Here is a 26429-nt window from a genome sequence, read left to right as displayed (position 1 = left end):
ATTACAGCAGCAGTTGAAAAAATTAAATCAAATCTTTGTTTAATGTATTAGCCCATATTTTACAGACCAATCAATTTATGAATTATACATATTGCACGCTCTATCTTTTCTATTTTTAGAATGTGGAACTCAAGAAATTTCATGTTTTATATATATATATATATATATAATATCTTTCTGGTTAATCTCTTTCTTCTTCGTTTGTTATCACATTGTGCAGATAAAAAAACCATTGCTTGACATGCAAAATAAAGGTATATTAATCTACTAGCTCTTTTATATATTTGCATATAACACCTCAACTGAGAACTACTCCATATTTATTCAATATCAGGATTTGTTTGACTTTTATCCACTTCATTACAAAATCAAATAGTGACACTAAATTACACTAATCCAAATCTACCAAGTGAAAACTCTATATATATATACATATATATAAATGATAGATGCCATATATATGTTCTTTAAATTTCCACACACAATATTGTAGTGTACCTTTCGAGACACGCGTCAAAACAGCTAATTAAAGAAACAGAGTGACTGAGACAGACATCAACAAAATGAAACAAAATAAAACGCATGGACACAGGAGACACTCAAGACAACAATCGTCATTCAATCCCAGTCACAAACTTGGTCTGAGTGTTGGGCTAACAGGCTTTGCAAAGCTACATGATCTGGGTGCATGGAGCTATTAGATTAACAGTGCGTATCTCTTCTCCCCATCCATCCTCTTTACAGGAGCTTCATAGTCTTCTCAGCCACCTTCATCACATAGTCTTCTCCGAAAGCTCTATCCATGCTTTCGTCTGACAAAGCGGCCTCCTTGATCGCACTGCGACGCCACTTGACATTACCTTTCTCTTCGAAGAACAAGTAACAAACCTTGTCCTCCTTTGTCTCCTCCGGCCATGATCACCACCGGTGATCACCGGAGCAGCTGGGAGGATTAAGTTTGAGAAAGTATACGAATGAGAGGCTTCCATTGATGTGTTTTAGTATTGAGTTTGTTATTGTTGTTGTATTTATATAGTAGTCTAAGGTTATGGCGCTAATTAAGCAACCGTGTTCCTGTGATTTTCTTGAAAAATAAAACATCATGTGATTTTTGTGACCTTTGCTAAAGTCCAAACAATGTATTTGGCTTTGTCGGATTTGATGTTCATGAAAATTTAACTTGGAAAACATAATAAAATGAATAAGAAAAAAAAAACAAGGTGTTTAATTCCTTTATATGAACCTGTTTAAATGTTGGCGCTGTTGCTTTCGCGGTGCCTTCGCCGTTGCTTTTGAAATGGATCTCTGTATATATATATTGATAAAGTGGATAAATACATGCAATGAATTGGGTGAGATTTAATGAAATTAGACCTACTAATAAGATAAGATGCCGTTCCCATATGTATGTATGTATGTATGAATGCATGTGAAATGGTTTTTATTTAATAAATATATGAGATGGTGAAATATATATATGAGAAAAATGAAATATAATTTTTGGAAGAATGCATAAATAACATAATTAAAAAATTTGGAGAAATTATTGCTTTCGGAATCAAGTGATATATATAGAGACCCGATCCTTTGTGAACGTTCATAGTTTATGAATCTATAGACATTGATTTGGACCGCCGGATCTCAATCTAACGATTTTTTTATTATGAACTACTGTGTTTATAAATAGTATATAGTAAAAATATGATGATCAATATTTAATTCATGTGCTTTATGTGTGTACGTGATTTTAAATCTCAATTGTTGAATCAATTCGCTATGTCGATGTACAAAACAAATTACTAAGCGTTAAACTCTATTTCTACCCTAGCACCTACTTTCACACCAGTATTACCCAGATCGTGGATGTCTATCTTTTCTCTTATATATATATATATATATATTTATAATTTTAGAATTACTTGTTATAAAGAGAACAACAAAATTCTGATTTATTTATTTTTATTAAAAACATAAAATATATTAACTACCTCTTGATTCAATTATTCATTGATTTACCAAGTATGTAAAATATTTATTTTATAAAAAATTTGAAATCAAACTCAAAAAATCAAATAAATGAGGGTACATATGTTATTAAATTTATGTCCCGTTTGTATACGTGGACTAACATGGATTTATCATATTTTATTAAAAACATGAAATATTATTATAAATTTGAACTTGAAATAAGTTGATTGGTCAATGATTGGTGATAGGGTAATAAATGCATGACGCATTTTTCAACTAATTAAAAAGCCCTTATGTCTAGTATTTGTTTTTGTGTTTTTCTTCCTGGTTCATTGTATATAAAATGGAAGGCCTCTGTTACATTTTGAAATTTCTTGCTAGAATTTAGTTTTTTAATTTTATTTTAATAAGATAGTTTTTTATTTTATTTTCCGTTTTTATAAAATATATATTTGTTCAAAGAACAAGTTTTAAAAATCAAAGCAAATATTCATGTATATATATATATATATAATACTGAATCAGTACGCGTTTTACGCATGACCAGGTTAATAAAAAATTTAAATATATTTATTATTGTGTATTTAATTTTTTAAAAATAAGATATGATATTTGTAGATAAATATTTTTTATAGCATATAATTACATACTTTGTAAATATAAACATAGATTTTAAAAGTACGAGTAAATACCCAACACTTTAATTACTAGATAGTCTAGATATGCTTTTTTATTCATAATAAAGGTTTAATTTAAATATATAACATTAGCCATTATAAGATACGTAAAAATGGTTTGCACTATAATATATAAACAAGAGATATTCAATTTGTCATGCAGACTCCAAATTCGGAGTAATTAATTTTTTTACAAAAATGAAAAAGTTTTATTATTAAAATGGGAAATATTAGATACGTTTGCTGAAAATCACAATTAAGTCTTTCAAATGAATGCTCAAACATATCTTCTAAAAACTTTTTCAATTTAAATGAAAAAAATAAAAAATATGCTAGACAAACAGACCCAATCAGTTCTTAGGCTAGTTATTGTTGTTGAGTGTTTGGAGAAAATATTTATAAAATCAATAAAATAAAGTTTTATACTTTATGTTTTAATATATGTAAAATAAAAATAAAAATAATAATAACAAAATTCAAATAAAAAATTGTACTTTTCATTGAGTTTTAAATATTATTTTAGAAGAATTATTTAGGATTTTTCAGACAATTTTGCATGATTGTCACAAAAAATAATAATCTATTGTAAAACTATTATTTGATTTTTTTTAATTTTTTTAAACTAATACTAATAAAAACAAAATATTTTTTAAATAAAATATTAATTTTTAAATAATAATTATTATTATTGTCAGTATTTCGAAACTAAATTAACTATATTATTTTTTAAAATAAAAATAATATTGATCCGGAGTTGTTTTTGTTGAAGTGCAGCACTAATTTCCTTGATTTATATATATATATTTTAAAAATAAAGTAAAAAAATCATGGACAATTACGGTTGATATTATGAATACGTTCCGTCCTAGTGATTAGGATGTGGTTCATCCTCATTTGTTTAATTATCTCAATTTAATGATATTTAAAATAAAAGATATCAATTTTGTAAAATAATTAATAATATATCTCCGAATTATATAATAAATAAATGATAAAACTTATAAATCCATAGCTAAAAATTTCAGTTCCGTGATAGCTACCGCACCACATAACTAAGCCAATTAAATTATTATTCATTTTAATTTATTAATTATTTATTATTATTTATGAGATTATTATTATTATTATTTATTAAAAATATTTACAACATATGATATTTATTAGTAGTTTTTTTAATGGGAAATCATAAATTCCATGTTACAATTATCAGAAATTTAGTGTATATAACATTAATAATAATTTGATAATTTTAAAAAGAGGTAAATTTCCTTCTTTTTTTTCTTTTGGAAAAAAAAAGTAATTCGTTTATTAATTAGCTACCGTGGCCTCCCAGGTTTCATTTTGGAAGTGAAAACGCCGGAGCGCCTTCGATTGGAGCTTCTTCTCCTTCTCATCGTTGTCTCCCGGACAAACCCTAGCTTTTTCCGGAGCTACGAAGAAGCTCATAAGGTACTGAAACCCTTATCTACTCTCATGTGTGAATTTCTATTGTTTGAATTTTATGAGACGATGTTTGGTTCGGGCTTTAGAATTCGGTTTATGAACTTTTTGACTGATTAGAGCGCCATTAATTTGATCAAGGATTGTTTTTTGGGAGTATTTTTGTGTTGTCAATTGTTGTATGGTTTTGGTTGACTATCAAGTCAATCGAAGTCTTGGGTCAATGAGAGAGGATAGTGGAAAAATTAACGTTTTCTTCGGCTCATTTTTTTTTTTTTAATGAAGAGTTTTGGAGTCATGAGTGGTCTGTCTAATATCTTCTCCGTTCTCAATATGGACGCTGAGGATGATAAAGAGGAAGTAGCACCATTGGCTGCTGCCAAGAATGGGGCTGGTGCTGCTAAATCAGGTGAGTTGATTCTTGTTATTGTGAATTTTAAGTAAATTTGTAATTTTGATGAATTGATGACAAAATTTGGTTTTAGTTGCATGTCTACTATTCTCTACACCACAATTTATAAACAAAAAAGAAGATGCTTGAGCTTATGGTTGTGGAGGGGGCAGGAGATTAATATTAGTAGCTTGTAACATTACAAACTTTTTACATAGTATCAAATTTCAAGCTGTAAGGTTGTTGGTGTTCTATGAATGCAGATAAAAACAATGGCAAAGGCAAGACATCAGGAAAGCAATCAACTCTTATTAAAAATGAATCTAATCTAGAGAACCCCAAATCGTCTTCATCTTCAGGAGAGTACAGATTGCCACTTGTGTGGATTGACTTGGAAATGACTGGTATCCATTTTATTTTTATACCCCTTTGTTCTGCATCTTATATAGGTCTTGCACATTTGCTTTAGTTTGATCTTGAATGAAGTTGGAATATTAATGTTGAAAAAATATCCAGTTTAAGCCTGATTTTTGTTTTTGTTTTTTTTTTTTGTTTTCATTGGTGTATTGCTGGAATCAGGAAGTGTTTCTTGTGTTTTGGCGAGTACCCATTCTTGCTATGAGATCTTACATGGTTTTTGAGACTTAATAGATCATGTAACTTCTTTTTTTTTTTTCAAAAAGTTCATTTTTAAAATTTCTGAGTATGTATCTGGATTGCTGTATCTCCTGTGTATGTTGCCTGCATTTATGGTAGTCATGGGCAAATTTTACTGCTCATTGTTGTAAATATAACAATGCTTAAAGAAGTTTCAATCTATTTTATTCTGTTCTTCAGCAATTTGCTGATTCCTGTTTGTTGTTTAACTTTTGTGAGGTTACTTATCATAAGCTTTAAGTTAAGTTTTTGTTCTTATGTATCTTCTCTTTTATTGAACTTATAGGGTTGAATGTTGAAGTTGATCGTATTTTAGAGATTGCTTGTGTCATAACAGATGGTAACCTGAACAAGTTGGTGGAGGTGTGTTTTTTCACTTTGGAATTGTGTATGGATTAATATTTTCCTGTGTGTTTGTGTGGGTTCTCTGTGTATGTTTTGCTTTACTTTTAGGTGGTACCTGTGATGGTCTTGCAGTCCCACCATCTTAACCTCATATTTTACTTGCCTGAAAAGTCTCATTTGTCTATGTTGAAGATTTCATTGGTATTATATTCTTAAATACCTCATTGTACTTACAGTACTGAGAACCCAAAGCCTATCCCAATGGCTAAATTAAAAAGCAATGGCTAGTTCATTTTTATGCTATTACAAATGGAAAAGTGGATATTAATCCTAGGAAATCTGTAGTTGAACAGATCAGCACCTTCTTCAACTTCTACAAGCTTATGAATTAGCCCTTGGGATTGTTCACAAGAATATCAAAATATCTGCTCTATCAAAGCATGCAATTTAAATACACCAATATCGGCTGGTCAAAATCCAATTCATGTTAATGAGACGCCATTGTTGCCATATGAGATAGCACCTTCATACTATTTTGATTAATATTCATGCCTTATCCTTGCATAGCATACCAATTATGGTTGAACGCGACCTTTGTAATGAATGCCATATCATGTAATAAATGTTCATTAGCAGGAACTTGTATATGCTTTAACGTAATCTTATTATTTATTGTTATTATTATTTACTTTTATTCAGGGTCCTGATCTGGTCATTGGACAAACCAAGGAGTGCTTAGATAACATGGGGGAATGGTGTCGGGAGCATCATGCAGCTAGTGGTGTGTTATGATGCTATCTCTTAATAATATTACCCTTGGAAATTGGAAAATAATCACAATTTTTTTTTTTGACAAAGGTTTAACAAAAAGAGTTCTGCAAAGTACAATTACTGAGCATGATGCAGAGAAACAGGTTAGTTGACATTACAGAGGCTCTTCCTTCCTTTTTTTTTTTTTCTCTCTTTTTCTATAGTTATTTGACAACTGACATTTGTTTAACCATATATCAATGATATTCTATTTTGTTTACATGTTCACTTTTGTTTTCCTCTTATGTTGATCAGATTCTAAGCTGAAGCTCAATCCTAATTAAATTGATACCTATGTTACTGCTATATATATTTATATATATGCATGGTCTAGCTGCATGGCCAAAGTTATCTTTGGAGCAATATGATTTGAACACTGCAAATTGCTTTGTTATATTACGATGTCTCCAGAAAACATTGTAGTGTATTTTTCAGCTTTATCATAAATTGGGACCAGTGAATAGGAAATATTTTTAATACATCCAGAGTTGGAAGAATGCATTCATTGCATACTATAGCTGGTCTCATAGAAGTTGATCGGTTTCAAGTTCCAATTGATAGAGAACCTTCTCAATAGTTTTGGTACTTCTTTTGTTATTCTTGCATTCTATGACTGGAAATTATCCTAGGTCCGTCTTGGAGGAGACCTACTGATTTTTCCTTAGTCTGCAGGGCTCCTTCAACTCTGATACTAAGGCCTCTTGATTCACTATGGATGTGCCAATTTTAATACGAAATACTTTTCTCTTCTTTATCAGCGGAGTTGTTATTACTTTTATTATTTACCGAAAGTAACTTGTAGGATAGTGTGCATTATTTGATTTAAAAGAAAGAGGCTACAAGTAATTACCACTTTGCGGTTCTATTACTGGTTAATTGTACTTATTATACCCAGAATTCATTAACAAAAAATGTTTGTTGTATTTCAGGTTATTGATTTTGTGAAGAAATATGTAGATTCAGACTCGCCACTTCTGGCTGGAAACTCGATTTATGTGGACTTCATGTTTTTGAAAGTATGTAATGCACTTTCTATATGTATGTATATATATATATATATATATATATATATGCTTCCTCTGTTGTTTTGTCCATATTGGAAGTTTGGCAAAGATCCTAGAATGGTGGATGCACCAGGAAGTTGCTTATGAGATGGTCAATAAAATTTGCATGCCTTCAAGAAGTTAGACTTATGTAAGCAGAAGGCACTTGTTTATGCTAGCAATTTTTTTCTTTGGATAAGAATCTTGGGATGATAGCCTAGAAAGGCATGAGGGCTGCAACGTTTAGAAATGTACAATGGGAGCATTAGGATGTTTGTTGAATTTTTAAGCCAAATTAGATATGTCCTATGCCTGAAAATTTTGAGATGCAATTATGCATCTATGCAGTTATAATATTTCAGATGGTGTTGTGTTGAAATTTCTGAAGAGCATGTATGGGACTGAAGCTTTCAATTATGTTATGCCGTCTCAATAGTTTTAGATCAATCTTGAGAAATTTAGACACACCTTTCAGTCACCGTGGTTCATGTGATTCCATATCGTGCTTTGAATTTGGTCCATGAACTAATTCTGTTGGTTGTTTGTCACTGTTTACATCCCTTGTGATAGCACTGTACATAAATAAATGACCTAATTATGTGATTTTAAATATTCATCTGTAACAATAGTCTGTAATGGATGCATGCTATCTTCTAACGTGTCTACCTTGTATTTATTTTTCTAGAAATATATGCCGGAATTGGCAGGTCTCTTCCCTCATGTACTCGTTGATGTTAGTAGTGTTATGGCGTTATGTGTGCGATGGTTTCCCAAAGGTAATTGCACCTCTTCTTTCTTCCCTTCTTTTTAGTTGTCAGATATATATATTTTTTTGTTTAGCCTTAATTGATGACCCTTAAAACACATCATGTAAATGTGTATCACAACATGTCAATCCATATGAGGGGTGAATTTATTATATTCCTGTTCATCTTCTATCAATGAAACTGATAAAAAGAAAAAAATTATAATGATGATATTATGCAACATCAGCTTACATTTTATTCCGGGTTCTCTGTAGACAAGAGAAAGGCCCCTAAAAAGGAAAACAAACACAGAGCAATGGACGACATCAAAGAAAGCATCAAGGAACTCAAGTTCTACAAGGACAATATTTTCAAAGCGCCGAACCGGTCAAGGCACTGATATAACTAGAACATCATGTACAACTATTGGTACATCTTTAGATTATATTAACATCATGCGAATATCGGTATCAAGCAGGGTCATGTTTTTTGTTTTAGTTAATTTTTTGCTCAACACCAAATCCACTTAAGGTGTCTTTTCACTCATATGTCTTATTACATTCAATATTTATATTCTCAATATATTTTCTTCATCACTAAAAAGACTTGCCAGTTTGTCATCAGTTTTGCTTGTCTCTTTGGATTCCAAGTATATTATACAATATGAATTACTGACCCACACTGTGTATTGAATATAGCCAGCCATCATCCAAGCACTGCTCAACCAAGAGAAGGCATAATATGACTGGTCAAATGAAGCAGGATCAAAACCACTGAAACAGGCAAACTGAGCAAGTGCAATAGCAAGACAGAAACTCCGACACTCGGCCTGTTGTTCATCAAGAAGGTCTGCAAGAAGCCAATGGCAACACAAACATCAGACTCATACCTTGTGTAATACCTTTTCTCCCACTCCATCCAGTTCTCCGGCGGTTCATAATTCCGCTCAGCCATCTTCATTTCATGCATCCTCTTCCTCAGAACAATCATGTTCTCATCTACAATACCTTTGCTGTGATCTGACCCATAATCACCACTGTTCTTCTTGCTGGCAAAGACGGTTTTCCGGTGAGTCTTTACGCGACGAGGCGGTGGTGATGTTTTGACAGGGAATGGCGTATTGAAAGAAGAAGCAAAGAAATTAGTCTTCATTTGGTTGAAAGTTGGAAGCAATGGTTTTGCTTTGTCAGTAAAGTAGTCTCTTGATATTTTTATAGGATTTTAAGGACGAAAGGGATGGCGCCAAGAACGGTTTATAAATGATGGGGAAACGAGAGGTGGGAAACGGGTTTGAGAGCGTGACGAACGGAACACGGTACTTAATACTTAAGGGTAAGCGTGTGGGGACGAACCAGTTCTTTAATTTGGGTCCTTGTCAAGTGGATCATCAATTGGTGTGGATATGATCCAATCAATTTAGGGCAGCTACGAAGCTTCCTAATTAGGACTCTTTTCAGGCGGGTTAGGGTTAGGGTTAGGGTTAGGGTTGGGGGTTTTTGGGAGCATATTATATTATTATATTGATTGGAAGGCTAATTTGGAGTGGTTTTTGGAAGTTTTTTTTTTTTAGTTGGATTTGGAAGAGGGTGGGTTGCAGGACAGAATTACTGAGTCAATTTAGGTGGTTGTGTTGGATTAGGGTTGGAATTAATGTTGCCAACTTTTGGATAATTGATTGGGGGAGTATTTTAATTTGAGTGGATTGATTTTGCAAATTTAGGGCATTGCTTGTGAAGTATGATTATTGTTATTATGCATGTACTTTGCATTTGGAGTTGCAAGCAATTCCCCTACCGCAAGTTAAGGAGGTTTGATTTGGTGGACAATTACAATTTTTTTCTTTTTAAAAATGATTCTTTTCATGCTTTATTGGAAACACGGAGAAACCAATGATTAATTGGATTTTTCTAATTCTTTATTTTGGAACTAAAAAAAAAAAAAAATTTTCTTTATGTGGAAATTTAAAAATTGAATCTAGCGTAAAAAAAATTGCAAGTATATTAAAATAGTGTTTATTAGGCTTATGTTGATATAATTATCTAGCTATGAATAATAGATCTACAGTCGTCCCTTTTTATATGAATATAAACCGCATCTAAACAAGATCTGAACCAGGGATGATACAGATAAAAAAATAAGATAAGAATCCCGTGAACAATATATAACAAGAAATGAATCAGATCTGTCGTGAGGGATTTGAACCCATGACCTCCCTCTTATACTTTGGTGTCATACCATTGGGATTTGAACCCATGACCTCCCCCTTTTTATCTAGCTATTTTGATATCATATTTTGGATAATATAGTTTTATTGAGCGACCTGAAAATAGATAGAGTGACACTATGAGCACGTATTTCTATTTTTTATTCAATCTATTTTGTTTGCTTAAGTCTATTTAAATTAAAATATGTGTATTTTACTACCTCCCCATCATAGGATTGATATTTTATTTTCTTCTTATTTTTATTCTTAAAAAAATCTCTTTTAATCATTTGTCATGTATGTGCATGTCAATAAGATATTAGAAGTATATAACTAGATCACACGTTGAATGCCATATGTAATATAATTTATTAGCATGAGCTGATGTTTGTAGACATTGAAAGATGGAGATGAATGTTTTAAAATTAAAAAATAAATTAAAACATAGAAATATTTTATTTTAATGAATGGGGACAAGTTACAATTTAAAATTATTTAAACAAGTAATTTCATCAAACCCCGCTGCTCTCAGAATATTAGTGAGTCAACACTTAAAATAACAGTGATCTAAGTTTCATTTGAAAAAATAATTATTTTGTTTTTTTGAAAAATACAAATTAATTAAAAACAAATGGAATACAGCGTATATCCATTTTTTTTCAAGAAAAAAAAAAGTTGAAAATAGGCTTCCTTAGCTGTAAAGAACCTCAATTCCAAAAAAGATGGAACATGTTACATGTCCAAACATTCTAACCATGAATACCGCAATGTGAATTATATTCAAATCAAACATCAAATAATAAATGAAAAAAATACAATCTATATTTCTCAAACAATAAATAAACAAATAAATAAAATCCTAATATACAAAACAATACAACCTCTTTTCAAATAAAAAACTCAAAGATCAAGAAAACAATGACTTCCCTCCATCAAAAAGAAAAAACATGAAAATGGTGATTGAAGAGGGAACACTAAACAAAAGCATGAACACAATCCCAATTGCCAAACTTGGCCTAGTGTTCATTAAAATGTTTTGCACCAATCCTACCACCTCATAAACACCTTTTTCATATCTCTTATGGTACTTCTTCTCCCACTCCGACCAATCAGACGGCGGCTCATAGTTTTTTCCGGCCATTTTCATCTCATGCAATCTTTTACGAAGCACAATCATGTTTTCATCAACTAGCCAACCTCCATAGTCAGAACCAAAATTATGCTTTCCAGAACAAAACACTCTTGTATTTCTGAGAAAATAAGTATTTTTCTTTCCGAGAAATGTAGTATTGAAAAGGGAAGCAGAGGAACAAATAATGGAAGTACTGGTTTCCATTTGGTTAAGAGTTGAGAAAAGTAGATGTTAAGAGATATATTTATTTGTAAGGGTTGGTAAATGATTATTAAGCCTATTAAACATTGACACGTGGCAGCTGATGATACATGTTCAAAGGGTTGTGTAAGTCTATGGTTTACAGCCAAGTATTTGTGGGACGGTGCTGGCCAGTTATTTTCCCATTAAAATACTAAAAGTGGAAGTTTCATGGTGGTTTCCTTCCTTGAATTGGACTTCAACCAATCATTCTATACTAATATAGTACATATGTAAACAGTATAAACTATCTCATAATTCAATAATTAAGTTGGAATTACATTAAAGATTAATGGTCAACATGCACTGCATCAAGAATGCACTTTGCAGCATCCATCAAATGAAGCATGATAACAAGCACAGAGGTTGGAACATTGAGACGTAACATTAATGTAATGCCTATACCCATGCTTGGCTCACTGCTTATCATATGAACTTGTAACCATCCTAGGATCTCACAAACATCAGAGTCATATAACTTATAGCAGTAATCCTTCTCCAACTCCACACATTCCTCAGTTCTATCCAATGCCTTCACCTCTGTTATTCTTCTTCTCAATGTCACCATGTTTTTATCCACTATGTTTTGATAGTCTTCTTCTTCGTTGTTTCGGCTTGCATGAATACGGAGGGGTTTTCTCTGCCGAGACAGTCGACCGGATAAATGAGGTCGAGGTCGAGGCTGAAGAGTAATGAGAGGTGAAAAGGAAGAGACCTCCATGTGAATTTTAGTAGGCTTCTATGATATTTATAGTGACAATAGTTAAATGGTTCAGTAAGCGTGCAAGCAATGAGTGAGTTTGAGGCCAAGGACAAAGAATAATAAGGGGTGAAAAGGAAGAGATCTTCATGTGATTTTTAGTAGGCCTCTAGATATTTATAGTAACAATGGTTATACAAGGTTCAGTAAGCGTGCAAGCAATACGTCATGAGAGTTTCTAAGTATAAGAATGATGTAACTTTGTCTTTCACGGCATGCAAGCTAGCGTCCATAAAACAGAAGGAATTCTATTAAGAGATTAAAGAGAAGCTTGCCTTGAGGGGGAGTCAAGGTAGTCAATTCAAGATGCTCACAACATAGAATCTCATTGTCTACGAAACCAACTTGCGGTTGTTGAACTCATCTAGATACACAACATGCCGAAGAAACCGGCTTTTATATTTTATCTTTTGACATTGACAACGGAAAATTCTGCTGTTTGCCTTTAGGCAATATGTTGTAACTCATCCTCAATTTGCTTTATTCATAAACAAGGGGTAATTTCATACTGCATTTTGTTGTCCTCCTTAGTGTCAGGTGATTTTAATCTCAGGCTCCATACTTTGGTGCTTTCCAGAGCTTGAACGCCACCTCGTGCAGAAACCTATCAGCGAGTATAGTGAGGTTCGCCCCATCCTGCATAAATGCAAAGAAATGTGTGTAAATCAATTATAGTGGAGGCCAGAGAAATCCGAAGAACAATTAAACCATAACAGAAAGCCAATCTCACATGTTTTCAAATTTGGTAACTTATTTATAATGTACTTAAGCCAATCGATATCAATAGATTACATGTTTCTTAGCATACTCGCACTATCTACAAATCCTGTGGCCCTAACAAAACTACAGCTTGACATGGTTACAAACGATATAAACAACAAAAAGAAGAAGCAAGCATTCTCTACATTCTCTAATCTATTAGCAGTTAAAATCTTCTTCATTCCATCACTAAATGCTATGTGTTTCTCTCTCTCTCTCTCTCTCTCTACAACTTCTATGGACAAATCAGATACTTATCCAGTTCTTCGCACATGCGCAAGACTGTAAAGTGGCACATATTTCAGAGTGTATGATTATACTGACAAGGAAGTCCATAAAAACTTGCTTATCCCCATTTGACAAGTTCACAACGCTAATAGCAACATCATCGTTCACTGTTGCACAAATCATCTTTAAAGCAGCTAAACAAATTTTCAGAAACATCATCTGAATCTAATATCACTTATTTGGCAACACCTTTTTAAGTAACATGTTGACTTAGAAGATTAAGAGAGAGACATACCTTCTTAAATTCTTCAAAGGAAAACTTTGTTACCATATCTCTACGAGTTACTCCCTCTTGCAACTGAGCAACTAAGATAGGATGATGATGCCTATAAAACACAAATGCCTTATGAATCAAACAAAATGCCTTAGTTGTTACAAATTTAGCTAAATGCAGGAAGGTCATATATACCTGATGTCCTTTAATATGCTTCCACCTTTCATTGTGTAACTTTGACGAGGGCGAAGTAAAGACAGATCGGAATTTGTTTCTGTTGAAGAGTTCAAAACCAAAGTACAGTTCTCATCATTCTTTGAAACAATACCATAACTTAACAAGATGGAGAAGTGCAAACGAGAGGCAACTAGTGATCCAGGATGCACCGTTTGCATGATCCCGCCAACCAATTTGTCGAGCCACTCAACATCACTATTTATAAATGTCTTTTCTTTCTGATCTTTTGACTTTTCAGTAAATCTAACATGCAAGAAGACTAGATCAAAATCATATTTTTCTAGTACATCCCCTCCTGAAAAACCTAGAAGCAATAGTAGCTTAGATATGACAGCATCAGAGACTTCAGGAAGCAGTTCACTGGACTCATTTTGCCTAACTATTTCATGAAGTTGCAGAACATTCAAACCAAGATTTCTTGCAAATGATACCGAATCAGTGCAGTTAGTAATGAAAGCAGCTCTCAAACCCATAAACCTGAAGTTTAACAAGGAAGCATGTCAGTGCCATGCTCACATAATTTGCACAAAAATACGGTCCGGAAAATATATAATTCGATTTAGTGTTACAGGCAAGCTCATTGCACCTCTCAGAAATTGTTGGACACACAAGCTCCTCTTTTTTCACATCAGTATTGACGTTACCATGGTTTCCATGCTGCAATACCAAGACAAGATACATGACATGAAACAGTAAACAAAGTAAAAGGTAAATAACTTTTGAAAAACCTAACATGATGTGTAGACTCACCTTGTTCACATAGAAATCATATGCATCAAGCAGCTGTGCTAATTCTCTGATCACTCTATCATTTTCACTTTCTGAAATTGAACCACAAAAAAATGCAACAGAGAAAAATAAGCAAAAGCCCAGGAAATCCAATCCTACATTTCTTTTAGCTTGAAGTAACCAAAAGAGTCCTGAATATATTTAGCCATTCAACACCAACAACAGTCCTTTTCCTATAAGAAAAAAGAAAAAAAGCAAGAATTCCCAGAAACACTGCATAAACACAGAACTCTAAACTTATAAAACTGATGAAATGAGCATAGTATTTGATTCACATAGTTGATAAATTTAGTTAACGACACCAAGTATAGATTCAGAAGATCGTTGCAGTACTACAGCAATGAATCATACTAAAGATTAAAAACAAAAAAAGCCATGGAAAATCCAGAATGAAGGAGATCGCAATACTTCCGAAGTGAAGAATGGCCTTGATGTCAAGGCCGTGAGTTCTCATCCAGAAAAATTCCAACTTTCTGAATGTTTCCAGTGAATTGGATAACAAAATCCATAAAGACGCCACCTTCCTTACCGCCCAGCCAATAAAAGCAGGATCAATCACAGTAAAACCAATCAATTGGAACAAAGATTCAATATTTACAATCAACCCACCAAATCCCTGAACCAAATGGTCAGTGGATCACCCCCAAATCAAATGGGCGTCAATCTCCTCACCAATTTTTTTCCATAAACAAAAAGGAATCATAATTCAGTGAATAGAAAAAGGGAAGTGAAGTGAGTACCAGATGGAATAGGAGTTCGAAGGGAGAGGAAACCACAGGAGGCCCTGGAGGCGAAGGCGTGGAGATTCGCATACGAGGGTGAGACGCAAGAAGCGTGGCCATCACCAATTAGCACCAGAGCTCTGCTCGGCTTATCCGCCATTGTCGTCGGCTTCCACTTTCCTCCGATGACCTCCGAGCTTTCCCAACTTTCAGGCTGTGCGAGCCTTGGGCTGTGTCACGGATCTCTATGCATGATGAACGGTATGCAGAGGATCACAAAGACGATTGTCCTGATCTCGAGACAAGTTTGGAATCGAATAACATATGGTACTTTATTTATTTATTTATTTGTTTATTATTAATAATAATATTATTAAATGCAACTTTGATAGGATTATTAATAATATTATTAAATGCAACTTTGATAGGTTTGTTTGCATCCATAAATGTTGATTTTGATTCATATATTTATAAAATATTTTAAATAATCTCTGTTTCAAAAAAAAAAAAAAATTGGTGTGTCCTTTTTAATTTCACCCCTGTGCATATCTTAACACTTTATACAATATATATATATATATAATTATTATTCTAATTGATTTTTTAAATTTATATTTTTTTTTCTGTGTAAATTGGCATACCAGGTTAAGATGCATTTATTTCACATAATTTGTTTTATGATTTTTCATCACAAAAATAAAATAAAATGCGTGAGAATATGTTAAGTTTGTTATGTTATCTACAGTGCGATCTTAAAAATATTTCAAACGAATGGTGCAGGGTATATGCAAATGTGATACCTTTTTTTAGATTGTCAATATGAACTATTAAGCTAATTAAGAACAGGTGAGGAATTATTTACATATGGTAACCAAAAGATGTAAAGCCAAATTTTACTGATGAAAGTGAAGGCAAGATTTCTAGCTAATAACTGCTCCATGGAGAACATAATTGATGGTACTTTAGCAACATATTTTTTGGGGGGATTATTTTGGGAGGGGGGATTGGGTAACTTGAATATGAAAATAACTAATATGGTCATATATATATATATATCATATTTTATAAGTTGTTTTTAATTGTTTTGATTTTTTTATTACATTGTTGTTCTTTGCAAAAGAAATAATTATTATAATTAACTTCTTTTATTGGAATTATTTTTAATTTAATTTGTAATTAATAGCTAATTAATAATATTATTACTTAAATCTAAAAAATTAGAATGAAATTGTAGTATTATAAAGTTAAATATTTATTTTTAGTAATTAATTATTTACATTTTTTAATATTTTTAAAAAATATAATTAAAAATAAGCTATTATTATATATACAATAGTATTTGTTTTGCATAAACAGCATGAGTGTAATTTTATCATATTTACTTTTTTTATTTTTTTCATTTCCAATAAATTACACTCTCCAAACCTTACCAACTAAACGCATTCTTTATTCTCACTCCTACTTCACTTCCCCTCATGTCACTCATATTCCTTCCTCCCTAAATCCACTCTTGACAACCAAACGCCTAGACTATGGTATTTTTTTTTTTTTTCAAGATGAATAATTATGCTACTAAAAAATGCATGGCCTACACACATGTGGGCATTGGGACCATCTGTCTACAACCGCTACTAACACTGCTCTCCTTATGATTTGAACTTTCACCACTTATGAAAAACTTTTAATGAGGGTCCAACTACTAATAAACCATCTGGGAATGACACCATAGTCTGAATAACAGTCATTCGGACTATGGTGTGGTGTTGCAGAATATATTTTTCCTCGTACATTGGCTGCTGCAGAATGATCCTCTTAATCATCAGTTAGAGCCACAATTCCTTAATATGACCTATTACCATGAAATGTCAGTTGTGAGACCATTCAAATTCTCACTAAGATTGATGTAAATTTACTGCATATCAAATCAGTCCCAGGGCATAATGCTTAAACACTGTGAAGCCAAGTCCTTGAGCTAAAAGGTTCAAAGAGTTGATGAAGAACATTAATGTAGATGCCTGGAAATCACATTCAAGTTCCTGCAAGTACTCAGAATCAACATTATCATTCATTTTTCTCCTCAATTTTCTTCTCAGAAAGATTACAGCAATACAGCAAACATGATTCCTTTTTTTTTCTAGATTGAAACTGATGTAGCTTCTTACAACCATTGTAGATTGTGAATGAAGAGAAGCTCCTTTTTTTAGTCAGTGCTTCCATCTCCCATTCATTGTTTGTATTCTTTGATTGGTGAAATTATTACCAGCTCTATTAATTTTTATCCCTATAGGCTATAGGATCTGGATTATGTTCGAATATTTAAAATTTTTGGTTATCAAACATAATGGATATTTGATACTTTTTTCAATATTTAAAGAAAATATTATCACCCAGCCCCTTTCAACAGTTTTACTTAAAATTGATTTACAAATCCACCAAAATAACCTTATTATTATTTTTTATTTTTGTTCTATTTTTAATTAAATCTCAAATTCTCAATTTAACCTTCATCGTATTTGCATAGATTTAAAAACCTGATATTATTTTAAGATTTATTTAATAGATTATAGGATTTAAGATACTCAAAAAGTTTGAAAATACATGATAATAATTTAGAAAATAATAATAAATATATATAATTATAAAAAGAAAGAATAATCTAGGTTAACGTGGTTGAGCGTTGCTCCCACGGTGGTGGTCCGGCGATTCCCGCTCGTGCGAGGGGCACTTCTCTTCGGACCGGAGGTCTCTCTGGGGCGCCGGCGAGATCCACTGGATCCGCAAGGGGTGCTACGGCTCGGTCTCCCGAACGACGTGCATGCGGTACAGATGGAAGACGTGTCGAACGTTGGCACGTTAAGCCGCAGAGGGTGCGGGACCACGTTAGGCGAGGGACAGATGGCAAGCAAGGGGATGCCGAGGTTTCGCTGGACCACTTTAAGGTTGCGAAGGAACATGTTAAGGTTCCGCTCGTTGGAGAGGGTTCTGGTGTCCCGCGGGAACAGTTTAAGGTTGGGGCTTTCTGGTGTCTCGCGGGAACATGCTACTGAGGTGGCTTCTGTTGTCTCGCGGGAGAAGGCTCAGGGTTCTACGGTTTTTTCGGGGCAGTATGGGAGGGTGCAGGTTAGCGAGGGATTGGCATGTGGGCTAAAACATGTGGACCCAATTACTCAAGATGCTGGGCTTTTCTCTTCTTTGGGCCTTTTTTCTCAGACATTGATCAGCCGTAAACAAGGGGATCCCCTTTTGATTAGTGATGTGGGCTTCCAATTAGATCCGGTCTCAGATGGGCCTTTGCTGGGCTGTTTGCAGACAAGGTTTTGGAGAAGGCTATGGGACCGGAGAGTGTCGTGGGCCCTACTGTGGACCCAGTGGGGATTTCTGAGACCCTAACTGGGGTTCCTGCTTTGCCAACACTTAAGGGGACCAACTCTTTGTCTAGCCCGCATTCCTTGGAGGGGTTTAATTTTAAAGATGGATCAGTTGTACCGGAGTTGGGTCCTCCTCCTGGATTCATTTGGCACTTTTTGGGAGGGATGTGGGTGTTGATTCCTGTCCCTGTTTCTGTTTCCGATGTTGTGCCTCCTTCTGAGACAGGTGGTACGGAGGGGTGCTCTGATGACGGGATTACTGTTACCCGTACTACAGTTATTTCATCGCCAGATTCTGAGGATCTGATAGGGGGAGAGGGCACTGATGACATTGATTCGGGTGATTCTCTTTCTGATTTTGAAAGGAATCTCAGGGAACTGTTACCAGGGTTGAAGGGAGGTTCTGAGCCACAGGCAAGTGGGCAGGCCATCGGGCCAGAAAGAGTGAACGACAGAAAAAACCTTCAACTCGGTTCAATGAGAAAACAGGGTACCTGGCTGAGCCACCGAAGTCGTCAAAGAAGAAAGGTGCTGTGGCCGACGGTGCTGCAGAGACGAAATTGGAGGAGATCTCGTCCTTGATTTGGAAGGAAGTCGGGGGTTCACGGTTGGACCAGTTCGTTTTCTTGCCTGCTACCGGTTCTGCGGGTGGCATTGTGATCGGTTGGAATAGTGATCTTTTCTCAGGCAGGTGCTCGCAGACTGGGATGTTCTCTATTTCCGTGGAGTTTGTGTCGAAGAGGGATAATCTCAGGTGGTCCTGCACGGCGGTATATGGGCCTTCGGTTCGTTCTCGTAAGCAGGTCTTCTGGGAAGAATTGGGTAATTGTAGGAATGCTAGCTCATTACCTTGGGTAATTTGTGGGGACTTCAACAATATTTTTTCGGTGGAGGACAAATCCTCGGGAAATCCTAACTTGGTTGACATTAGTTATGCCAACGCTTTCTTGAATGAGCTGGGATTGTTCGAGCCCCCGGCGGTGGGTAGGAAGTTCACTTGGACCAACGGTCAAGAGGATCCGATCTGGGTTAAATTGGATCGTTTTCTGGTTAATCAGGAGTGGTTGGCCTGCTTCTCGAGAGGGACGCAAGTGAGTCTACCTAGACTTGGTTCCGATCATGTGCCGATCCGTTTAGAAGTTGGTAGACACGTGTCCTACCCGAGACCGTTCCGGTACGAGCTGGTTTGGTCCACTGCTGATGGGTTCCATGATCTTGTTAAGCAATGGTGGGAGGATCCGACGCTATCTGGGTGTGGTGCCTTCATTCTTGCCAAAAAAGTGGCGGGGTTGAGACTGTATTTGAGGCAGTGGGCGAAATTCTGTTTTGGGTCTATTAAGCTGAAGAAGCTTGCCATGATGACTGGGATTGACAATCTTGATTGTGTCTCAGAGTCGAGGAGGTTGACCTTAGCCGAGGTTAGGAAGAAGCAAGAGGTGTTTGACAAGTTAAAGGTTATACGCTCGCAAGAAGAGATTTATTAGAAGCAGAGATCTAGGATACAATGGCTAAAGGAGGGGGATGAAAACACTAAATTTTTTCATGCGATAGCCAATAGGCGTAAAAACCGCAATTTCATTCCATCCATAGTTCGGGATGGGGGAACAATCGCTGATCCCCGGGATATTGGCAGAGCGTTCGCTGATTTTTTTCAGCAACATTTTGGGTCCAGACGGCCAAGGAGGATTAGAGTGAACCTTTGGAGATTGTTTGCTAACAAGAGGCTGGTGGATTTATCTTGTTTAGAGAGACCTTTCATCTTAGATGAGATTAAAAGGGTGGTTTTTGATTTAGGGGGCGATAAAGCACCGGGCCCGGATGGTTTCCCTATCCAATTCTTCAAACAGTTTTGGGACACTGGCAAGACTGATCTCGCTGTTCTTTGTGAGGATTTCTTCTGGCAGAGGGCTAATTTAGAAAGAATCAGCTGGGCAAGTATCACCCTCATTCCCAAAGTGGACTCCCCTGCGGGTCTTGGAGATTATAGGCCCATCAGTTTGATTAACTCCTCCTTAAAAATCATTTCTAAATTGTTGGCAACGCGCCTGAGTCTTCACATGAATTCCTTGGTTGATAATGAGCAGTCGGCTTTCCTAAAAGGTCGCTGTATTCTGGACAATGTGGCCACTGCTGAGGAGTTGATTTTCAGCATGCATAAGCGTAGATTACCTGGGCACATTTTGAAAGTTGATTTTTCTAAGGCCTTTGATCTTGTGGATTGGGATTTCCTCTTTGACCTGTTAAAGGCTAGAGGCTTTGGAGATCGTTGGGTCGGTTGGATCAAGTGCATCTTAGTGTCTTCCAAGGCCTCCATACTGGTTAATGGATCCCCCAATGGTTATGTTCGTTATCAGAGGGGTTTACGTCAAGGTGACCCGCTTTCCCCCTTGCTGTTCGTGCTGGTTACGGACGTGCTGTGTACGATGTTCTCTCATGCGTTGCTATCGCGTATCTTGGTTGGTGTTCCGTTGGAGGAGCGGCACAGTATGTGCAATCTACATTATGCGGATGATTTGTTAGTGCTGACTACTGGTGGGTTGGAAGATCTGAGAATTATTAAGCTCATGTTAAATGTGTTCGAGGGTATGACTGGTCTTGCGACCAACTTCTCTAAAACCTGTCTATACGTTTCTTCTGTTGGGGAGCTACCAGATATCGCCGCTGCGGAGACCTTGTCTTGCTATAGGGGTCTTCTTCCAGTCACTTATCTCGGCATTCCGATTGCGGGGCGTAGACCTAGAAAACAAGATTGGGAGGGGCTCATTTTGAAGATTAGAAAGCGACTCTCCTCATGGAAGGTGCAGCACTTGTCTATTGGCGGTCGGCTCACCCTGGTGAATTCGGTTCTGTCTGCGCTACCTACATATTGGATGTCCTTGTTCCATTTGCCTTGTTGGGTCATCATGGAGATCAATCGGATCTGTAGAGATTTTTTATGGTCTGGGCCTGACATCGACAACCCGCTATGTCAGTTGGTGGGGTGGTCTAATCTCTGTCGATCGCGCGATCAGGGGGGTTGGGGCATTTTAGACCTAAAAAGCTTTAACCAGGCTCTGTTAGGTAAATGGTGTTGGAAATTCTTGAAGGATGATTCTTGGAGTGGTGCGGATGTCGTCCGATTTAATTATGGGGTTTCAAGTTGGAATTTGTCTCCTAGATATTCGGGAAGAATTTCTTACTTCTGGAAAGGGGTTATCGACTGTCTGCCGGCGTTTAGGGGTTGTGTCTCCCATGGCATTAATTCTGGGGCAGAAAAGCTTTTCTGGAAAGACTGTTGGTTGAACGAGAGCGCACCTATGTTTTACTGGGCAGATGCTTTCATGCATTCACGCTATGCTAATGGTACTATCCGTGAGTTGGAGTATCTTTTAGCGGATCACCCTTTCGCAGCAGTTGAAGATGTTATCCCTATTCGTGACAGAGTGAGAGTGGCTGGGATATCTGGTGGGAATAATAAAGGGTGGAGGCTCACACGTAGCGGTATATTTTCGGTCAAGTCCTTCTATAGCTTCTTGAATGATGGCGGCCATCGATGTCCGATTGCGAGTTTCTTCTGGCGGGGCTTATGTCCGAAGAAAATCAATCTCTTCAATTGGCTGGTGTGGCAAAATAAGGTTCTCACCATGGACAACCTTGAACGTAGGAGATGCAATCGGCTTCCTACTGCGACGTGTGTCTTGTGTCACTTGGCGATTGAAACTGTGGATCATCTCTTTTTTCAGTGCTCATTTGCTAGACATATTTGGGGGTATTTTACTCGCCTGTGCCAGCTTCCGGATACCCCGAGGGACCGGATTGCTGTTTGGGGCGATTGGCGTGCTGCGGTCAGACCGACATGTCGGTTGGCCGGGGATCTTATTGCCAAAGCAATTGTGTGGTTGATTTGGCTTGCTAGGAATGATTGCATTTTTAATGCTATTACCATGTCTTCTGATGCTATTCTGTACAAAATTGATCACCTACTCTTATTCTGGTTCTCTTCAGCACCCGAGGGTACTCAGGAGAAGCTTGACTTCGCGATGTCGGCCATTCGTCGCAGTCTAGAGTTCTTAGATGCACGTGAGGAGGATTTAGGTGGCGACGTGCCAGCTGATGGGATCCAGGAGCCATTCACGGGTTAGTTGGTGGGGTGTCCTGATCTCTGGTGGAGGTCTCCTCTGCCGTTTTGGTGCTTGCTGGGGCTGTATGTGGTTGCCACTCCTTGTGGTTTGTTTTGTTTTAGGGCGTGTGGGTCTGGTTTTTGTCCGCTCTTTTTCTTCCCTCTGGGTGATGTACTCTTGTTCTCGTTCTTTCTTTAATTGAAGTTGTTTATCCACCTTCTCAAAAATCTAGGTATATTTCAGAAGGTAAATGAAGGAGTTTAAAAAAAAAAATAGATAAATTATTTCAATTAAACTAAAAACGAGAAAGGAGCTTTTTACACCACCATTTTTGAGAAAGGCGATATGCACCTCAACGCCGACCCACGTGCCCTCACCTTATGTAGGACATGAGGTTCGATCTCGGGTCCTCCCTGAAACGAACGCCTTACGCAAAGGACCCGATACCAATTGACCCAAAGGCAGTTGGTCACCATCACCATATTTTTAAGCAAAAATTAAAAAGAGAAGTTTAAAATCATAATTAAAAAAAAACCTAAAGAAAAAAAAGGTGAGAGATTACTCATTAAATCACAAGTTGTTTCATGGTATTGCATGTATATCTAATCTCGAGGCAATCGTGCGGTGGATAAGCAGGTAAACAGCACACAAGTGAGCTCGAAGAGGCGGAGGACTTTAAGGACTCGCTGCACCTCCATCTCCGTTAGACCCGGGCTCATCTCCATCAAGCCCAACTAAACCAGCGATTAATTAATTAAATGAAAACAATTAAACCCTTTTTAATTTTAATTTTAATTTCATCTGCGTTTTTTTTTTCCTAACCCTAACTATGAGTTAGATTGCAATTGCCATTGCCATTGCCATTGCTGTTGTTTGTAGGAAATGGCTACCATGAAGTTGGGATCCAAAGCTGAAGTCTTTAGACTAGATGGCCATTCATGGTAGGTGTTCATTCCCATTTCTCTTCTTTCTTCTCGTTCTTTTATATTCATGCATTTTTTAAGGTTTTTGATTTCTCTAATCACTGATGACGCAGTAAGTAGCCATTTTTTCGTGTGTTTTTTGGTTTAATGGAGAAGATTATTGGATGGGAAGCAAATTAAAGCAAAAAAGTTTGTTTTTTTAAGTTTTGTTGGTAGTTATTTGATGTGTTTCTTTTAATGTTGCATGTAAATTTGCCTGTTTTTTTATATTATTTTTATATATAGGATGTGTACAAATGAGCTTGAAAGTGATGTGATTGTAGAGATTGGAGAGATGTCCTTTCATCTCCACAAGGTATTATTTCTGCGTTTTTTTTCATCTTTGATTTTTCATGTTCAAGAAATGTTTATTAGTGTTTTAGAGCAAAATTTTTGATGGAATTCAGTTTCCGTTGCTGAACAAAAGTGGACTCCTGCAAAAGATGATCAGTGAATTCCACAGTGAAGAAGGAAAAGGTTGTGTTTTGCAGCTGCATGACATCCCTGGTGGTGCAAAGGCATTTGAGCTTGTTGCTAAGTTCTGCTATGATGTTAGGATGGAGTTGAATGCTTACAATGTGGTCTATCTGAGATGTGCTGCAGAGCATCTTAAAATGAATGAAGAATATGTAGGAGGGAATCTCATTGTGCAAACAGAGAATTTCCTTGATGAAGTGTTTGGAAGCTGGAAAGACTCTATCAAAGCACTTGAGAAATGTGAGGATGTTCTCCCTTATGCTGAGGACCTTCACATTGTGAACAGATGTATCAATTCACTGGCAATGAAAGCTTGTGCTGATCCATCCCTCTTTAGTTGGCCAATGGCCGGAAGGTGCTCGCTGAAAAGCCCAGGAGGCATAGCTCTGTGGAATGGAATTTGTACTGAAGACAGACCTACATCAGTAGGTGCAGATTGGTGGTATGAAGATGTTTCTTTCCTAAGTTTACCTCTGTATAAAAGACTCATATTGGCTATGGAATCGAAAGGAATGAATCCTGAAAACATTGCTGGTTCTGTTATGTTCTATGCAAAGAGGTATCTGCCAGGACTGAGTAGGAATTCAAGTTTCCGTGAAAACAATAACCGCATTGCTCCCACCACTGCAGTTTCTGCACCATCAGAGAGTGATCAGAGGGAACTCCTTGAGGAAATAGTAGCCTTGTTGCCAATGAAGAAGGGTGTCACTTCTACAAAGTTTCTACTTGGCTTGCTTCGCACTGCAATGATCTTGCACGCAAGTCCTTCAAGCAGAGAGAATTTGGAGAAAAGAATAGGACTACAATTGGAAGATGCTGCGTTAGAGGACCTTTTGATACCAAACTTGGGCTATTCAGTGGAGACTCTGTATGACACTGATTGTGTTCAGAGAATTCTTGATCATTTCATGTCAACAGAGCAATTATCTGCTCCAACTTCTCCTGGAATTCTCGATGAAGGGCAGTTGATGGGCAGCAATCCTTCAGTGAAACCAATGACCATGGTTGCAAAGCTAATCGATGGCTACCTTGCAGAAGTTGCACCTGATGTCACTTTGAAGCTTCCTAAGTTCCAGGCTCTTGCTGCTGTCATTCCTGATTATTCGCGGCCTTTGGATGATGGCATTTATCGGGCAATTGATATTTATCTTAAGGTAATCTTTTCTTTTGCGAGTAGAACATTGTCTTCAGATATGCATATCAATAATTTTTCTTTCTGCAATGCCTCTCTCTGATTAGTATGGTTCTCTGATTCTTGATTCTAGTCACACCCATGGCTCACAGACTCTGAACGCGAGCAACTATGTCGGTTAATGAACTGCCAGAAGCTGTCACTGGAGGCATGCACACATGCAGCACAGAATGAGAGGCTTCCTCTGAGAGTTGTTGTCCAAGTCCTGTTTTTCGAGCAACTTAGACTAAGAACATCCATTGCAAGTTGGTTCTTTGTCTCTGAAAACATGGAGAATCCTCATGGTCCTCATGGAAATCTCATGATGCTACAGAAGAACACTGACGGTGAAATAACTCAAGAATTGCAGGAAGATGACTTGATTCTGAGCACTGATCAAATGAGACAGCGTGTTTCAGTGCTCGAAAAGGAATGCTCAAGCATGAAGCAAGAGATTCAGAAGATTGGCAAGCCTAAGAATTCATGGAGTCTTTTTTCTAAGAAGTTTGGTTTTGGATCAAAATCTCAACAACAGCAGTGATTGCACGACCATTTCTGTTGTATATCATAGCCATCTCAATGATCCAATTGTTGAATCTCTCTAACTAGTTTGTGATTGCTTTTTCTCCAAGTGTTCAATCAAACAAATCGAAGGCCTGAATGTCAAACTCTACTGATTCATTGTCAAACAATGAGGTTGGAGAAAGGCCTGAATCGTTAATAAATGCATCAAAATCTTTCTTCTTTAGTCATATATCAAATTAGTACTTTATAAAGTTTCAATCAAATTGGTCTCTAAATGTCAACTATGGTCCAATTTTCTTTCAATCTTGCGCTTAGATTCTAAGAAAATAAACTTAAAAAAAAACGTGTGTGTGTTTATATTTATAGGAAATGTAATGGGTTGGAAATAAATTTAAATTAGTTTTC

General features: G+C 36.2%; 6 protein-coding genes across 7 annotated transcripts; 3 read left to right on the top strand and 3 right to left on the bottom strand.

Moving 5' to 3' along the window:
• The first annotated feature begins 3959 nt into the window (after positions 1-3959).
• On the top strand, positions 3960-8700 carry LOC120256118 (oligoribonuclease). Its single transcript, XM_039263893.1, has 9 exons — positions 3960-4094; positions 4371-4494; positions 4740-4880; positions 5420-5496; positions 6178-6259; positions 6337-6392; positions 7218-7304; positions 8017-8107; positions 8353-8700. The coding sequence occupies exons 2-9, from the start codon at positions 4383-4385 to the stop codon at positions 8475-8477; spliced, it is 771 nt and encodes a 256-aa protein (XP_039119827.1). The 5' UTR covers positions 3960-4094; positions 4371-4382; the 3' UTR covers positions 8478-8700.
• LOC120256120 lies at positions 8480-9305 on the bottom strand. Its single transcript, XM_039263894.1, has one exon. It carries the CDS (start codon positions 9227-9229, stop codon positions 8798-8800), a length of 432 nt encoding a protein of 143 aa, XP_039119828.1. The 5' UTR covers positions 9230-9305; the 3' UTR covers positions 8480-8797.
• A 1811-nt stretch (positions 9306-11116) lies between these two features.
• LOC120256116 lies at positions 11117-12504 on the bottom strand. Its single transcript, XM_039263891.1, has 2 exons — positions 11945-12504; positions 11117-11631 (listed from the first exon to the last, which is right to left on the bottom strand). The coding sequence occupies exons 1-2, from the start codon at positions 12371-12373 to the stop codon at positions 11188-11190; spliced, it is 873 nt and encodes a 290-aa protein (XP_039119825.1). The 5' UTR covers positions 12374-12504; the 3' UTR covers positions 11117-11187.
• Positions 12505-12745: 241 nt separating this feature from the next.
• On the bottom strand, positions 12746-15756 carry LOC120256117. The gene is made up of 6 exons (XM_039263892.1): positions 15440-15756; positions 14661-14731; positions 14497-14567; positions 13869-14387; positions 13695-13785; positions 12746-13048 (listed from the first exon to the last, which is right to left on the bottom strand). The coding sequence occupies exons 1-6, from the start codon at positions 15579-15581 to the stop codon at positions 12962-12964; spliced, it is 981 nt and encodes a 326-aa protein (XP_039119826.1). The 5' UTR covers positions 15582-15756; the 3' UTR covers positions 12746-12961.
• A 2560-nt stretch (positions 15757-18316) lies between these two features.
• LOC120256115 lies at positions 18317-22910 on the top strand. The gene is made up of 4 exons (XM_039263890.1): positions 18317-18644; positions 18731-19189; positions 19279-20243; positions 20445-22910. Exons 1-4 carry the CDS (start codon positions 18317-18319, stop codon positions 22908-22910), a joined length of 4218 nt encoding a protein of 1405 aa, XP_039119824.1.
• A 796-nt stretch (positions 22911-23706) lies between these two features.
• On the top strand, positions 23707-26220 carry LOC120256114 (BTB/POZ domain-containing protein At5g03250-like). Of its 2 annotated transcripts, XM_039263888.1 has the most exons (4): positions 23707-23830; positions 24098-24167; positions 24259-25482; positions 25594-26220. In XM_039263888.1, the coding sequence occupies exons 1-4, from the start codon at positions 23772-23774 to the stop codon at positions 26038-26040; spliced, it is 1800 nt and encodes a 599-aa protein (XP_039119822.1). In that variant the 5' UTR covers positions 23707-23771; the 3' UTR covers positions 26041-26220. The 2 variants fall into 2 exon arrangements, with proteins under 2 accessions (XP_039119822.1, XP_039119823.1); XM_039263889.1 differs by lacking the exon at positions 23707-23830 and having other exon boundaries at positions 24148-24167; positions 24279-25482.
• Positions 26221-26429: the final 209 nt, after the last annotated feature.

The sequence above is a fragment of the Dioscorea cayenensis genome, unplaced genomic scaffold (genome assembly GCF_009730915.1).
Source record: "Dioscorea cayenensis subsp. rotundata cultivar TDr96_F1 unplaced genomic scaffold, TDr96_F1_v2_PseudoChromosome.rev07_lg8_w22 25.fasta BLBR01001288.1, whole genome shotgun sequence".
NCBI lineage: Eukaryota > Viridiplantae > Streptophyta > Magnoliopsida > Dioscoreales > Dioscoreaceae > Dioscorea > Dioscorea cayenensis.
The sequence above is the reverse complement of the archived record's forward strand: the minus strand, read 5'-3'. Positions and strand labels throughout refer to the sequence as shown.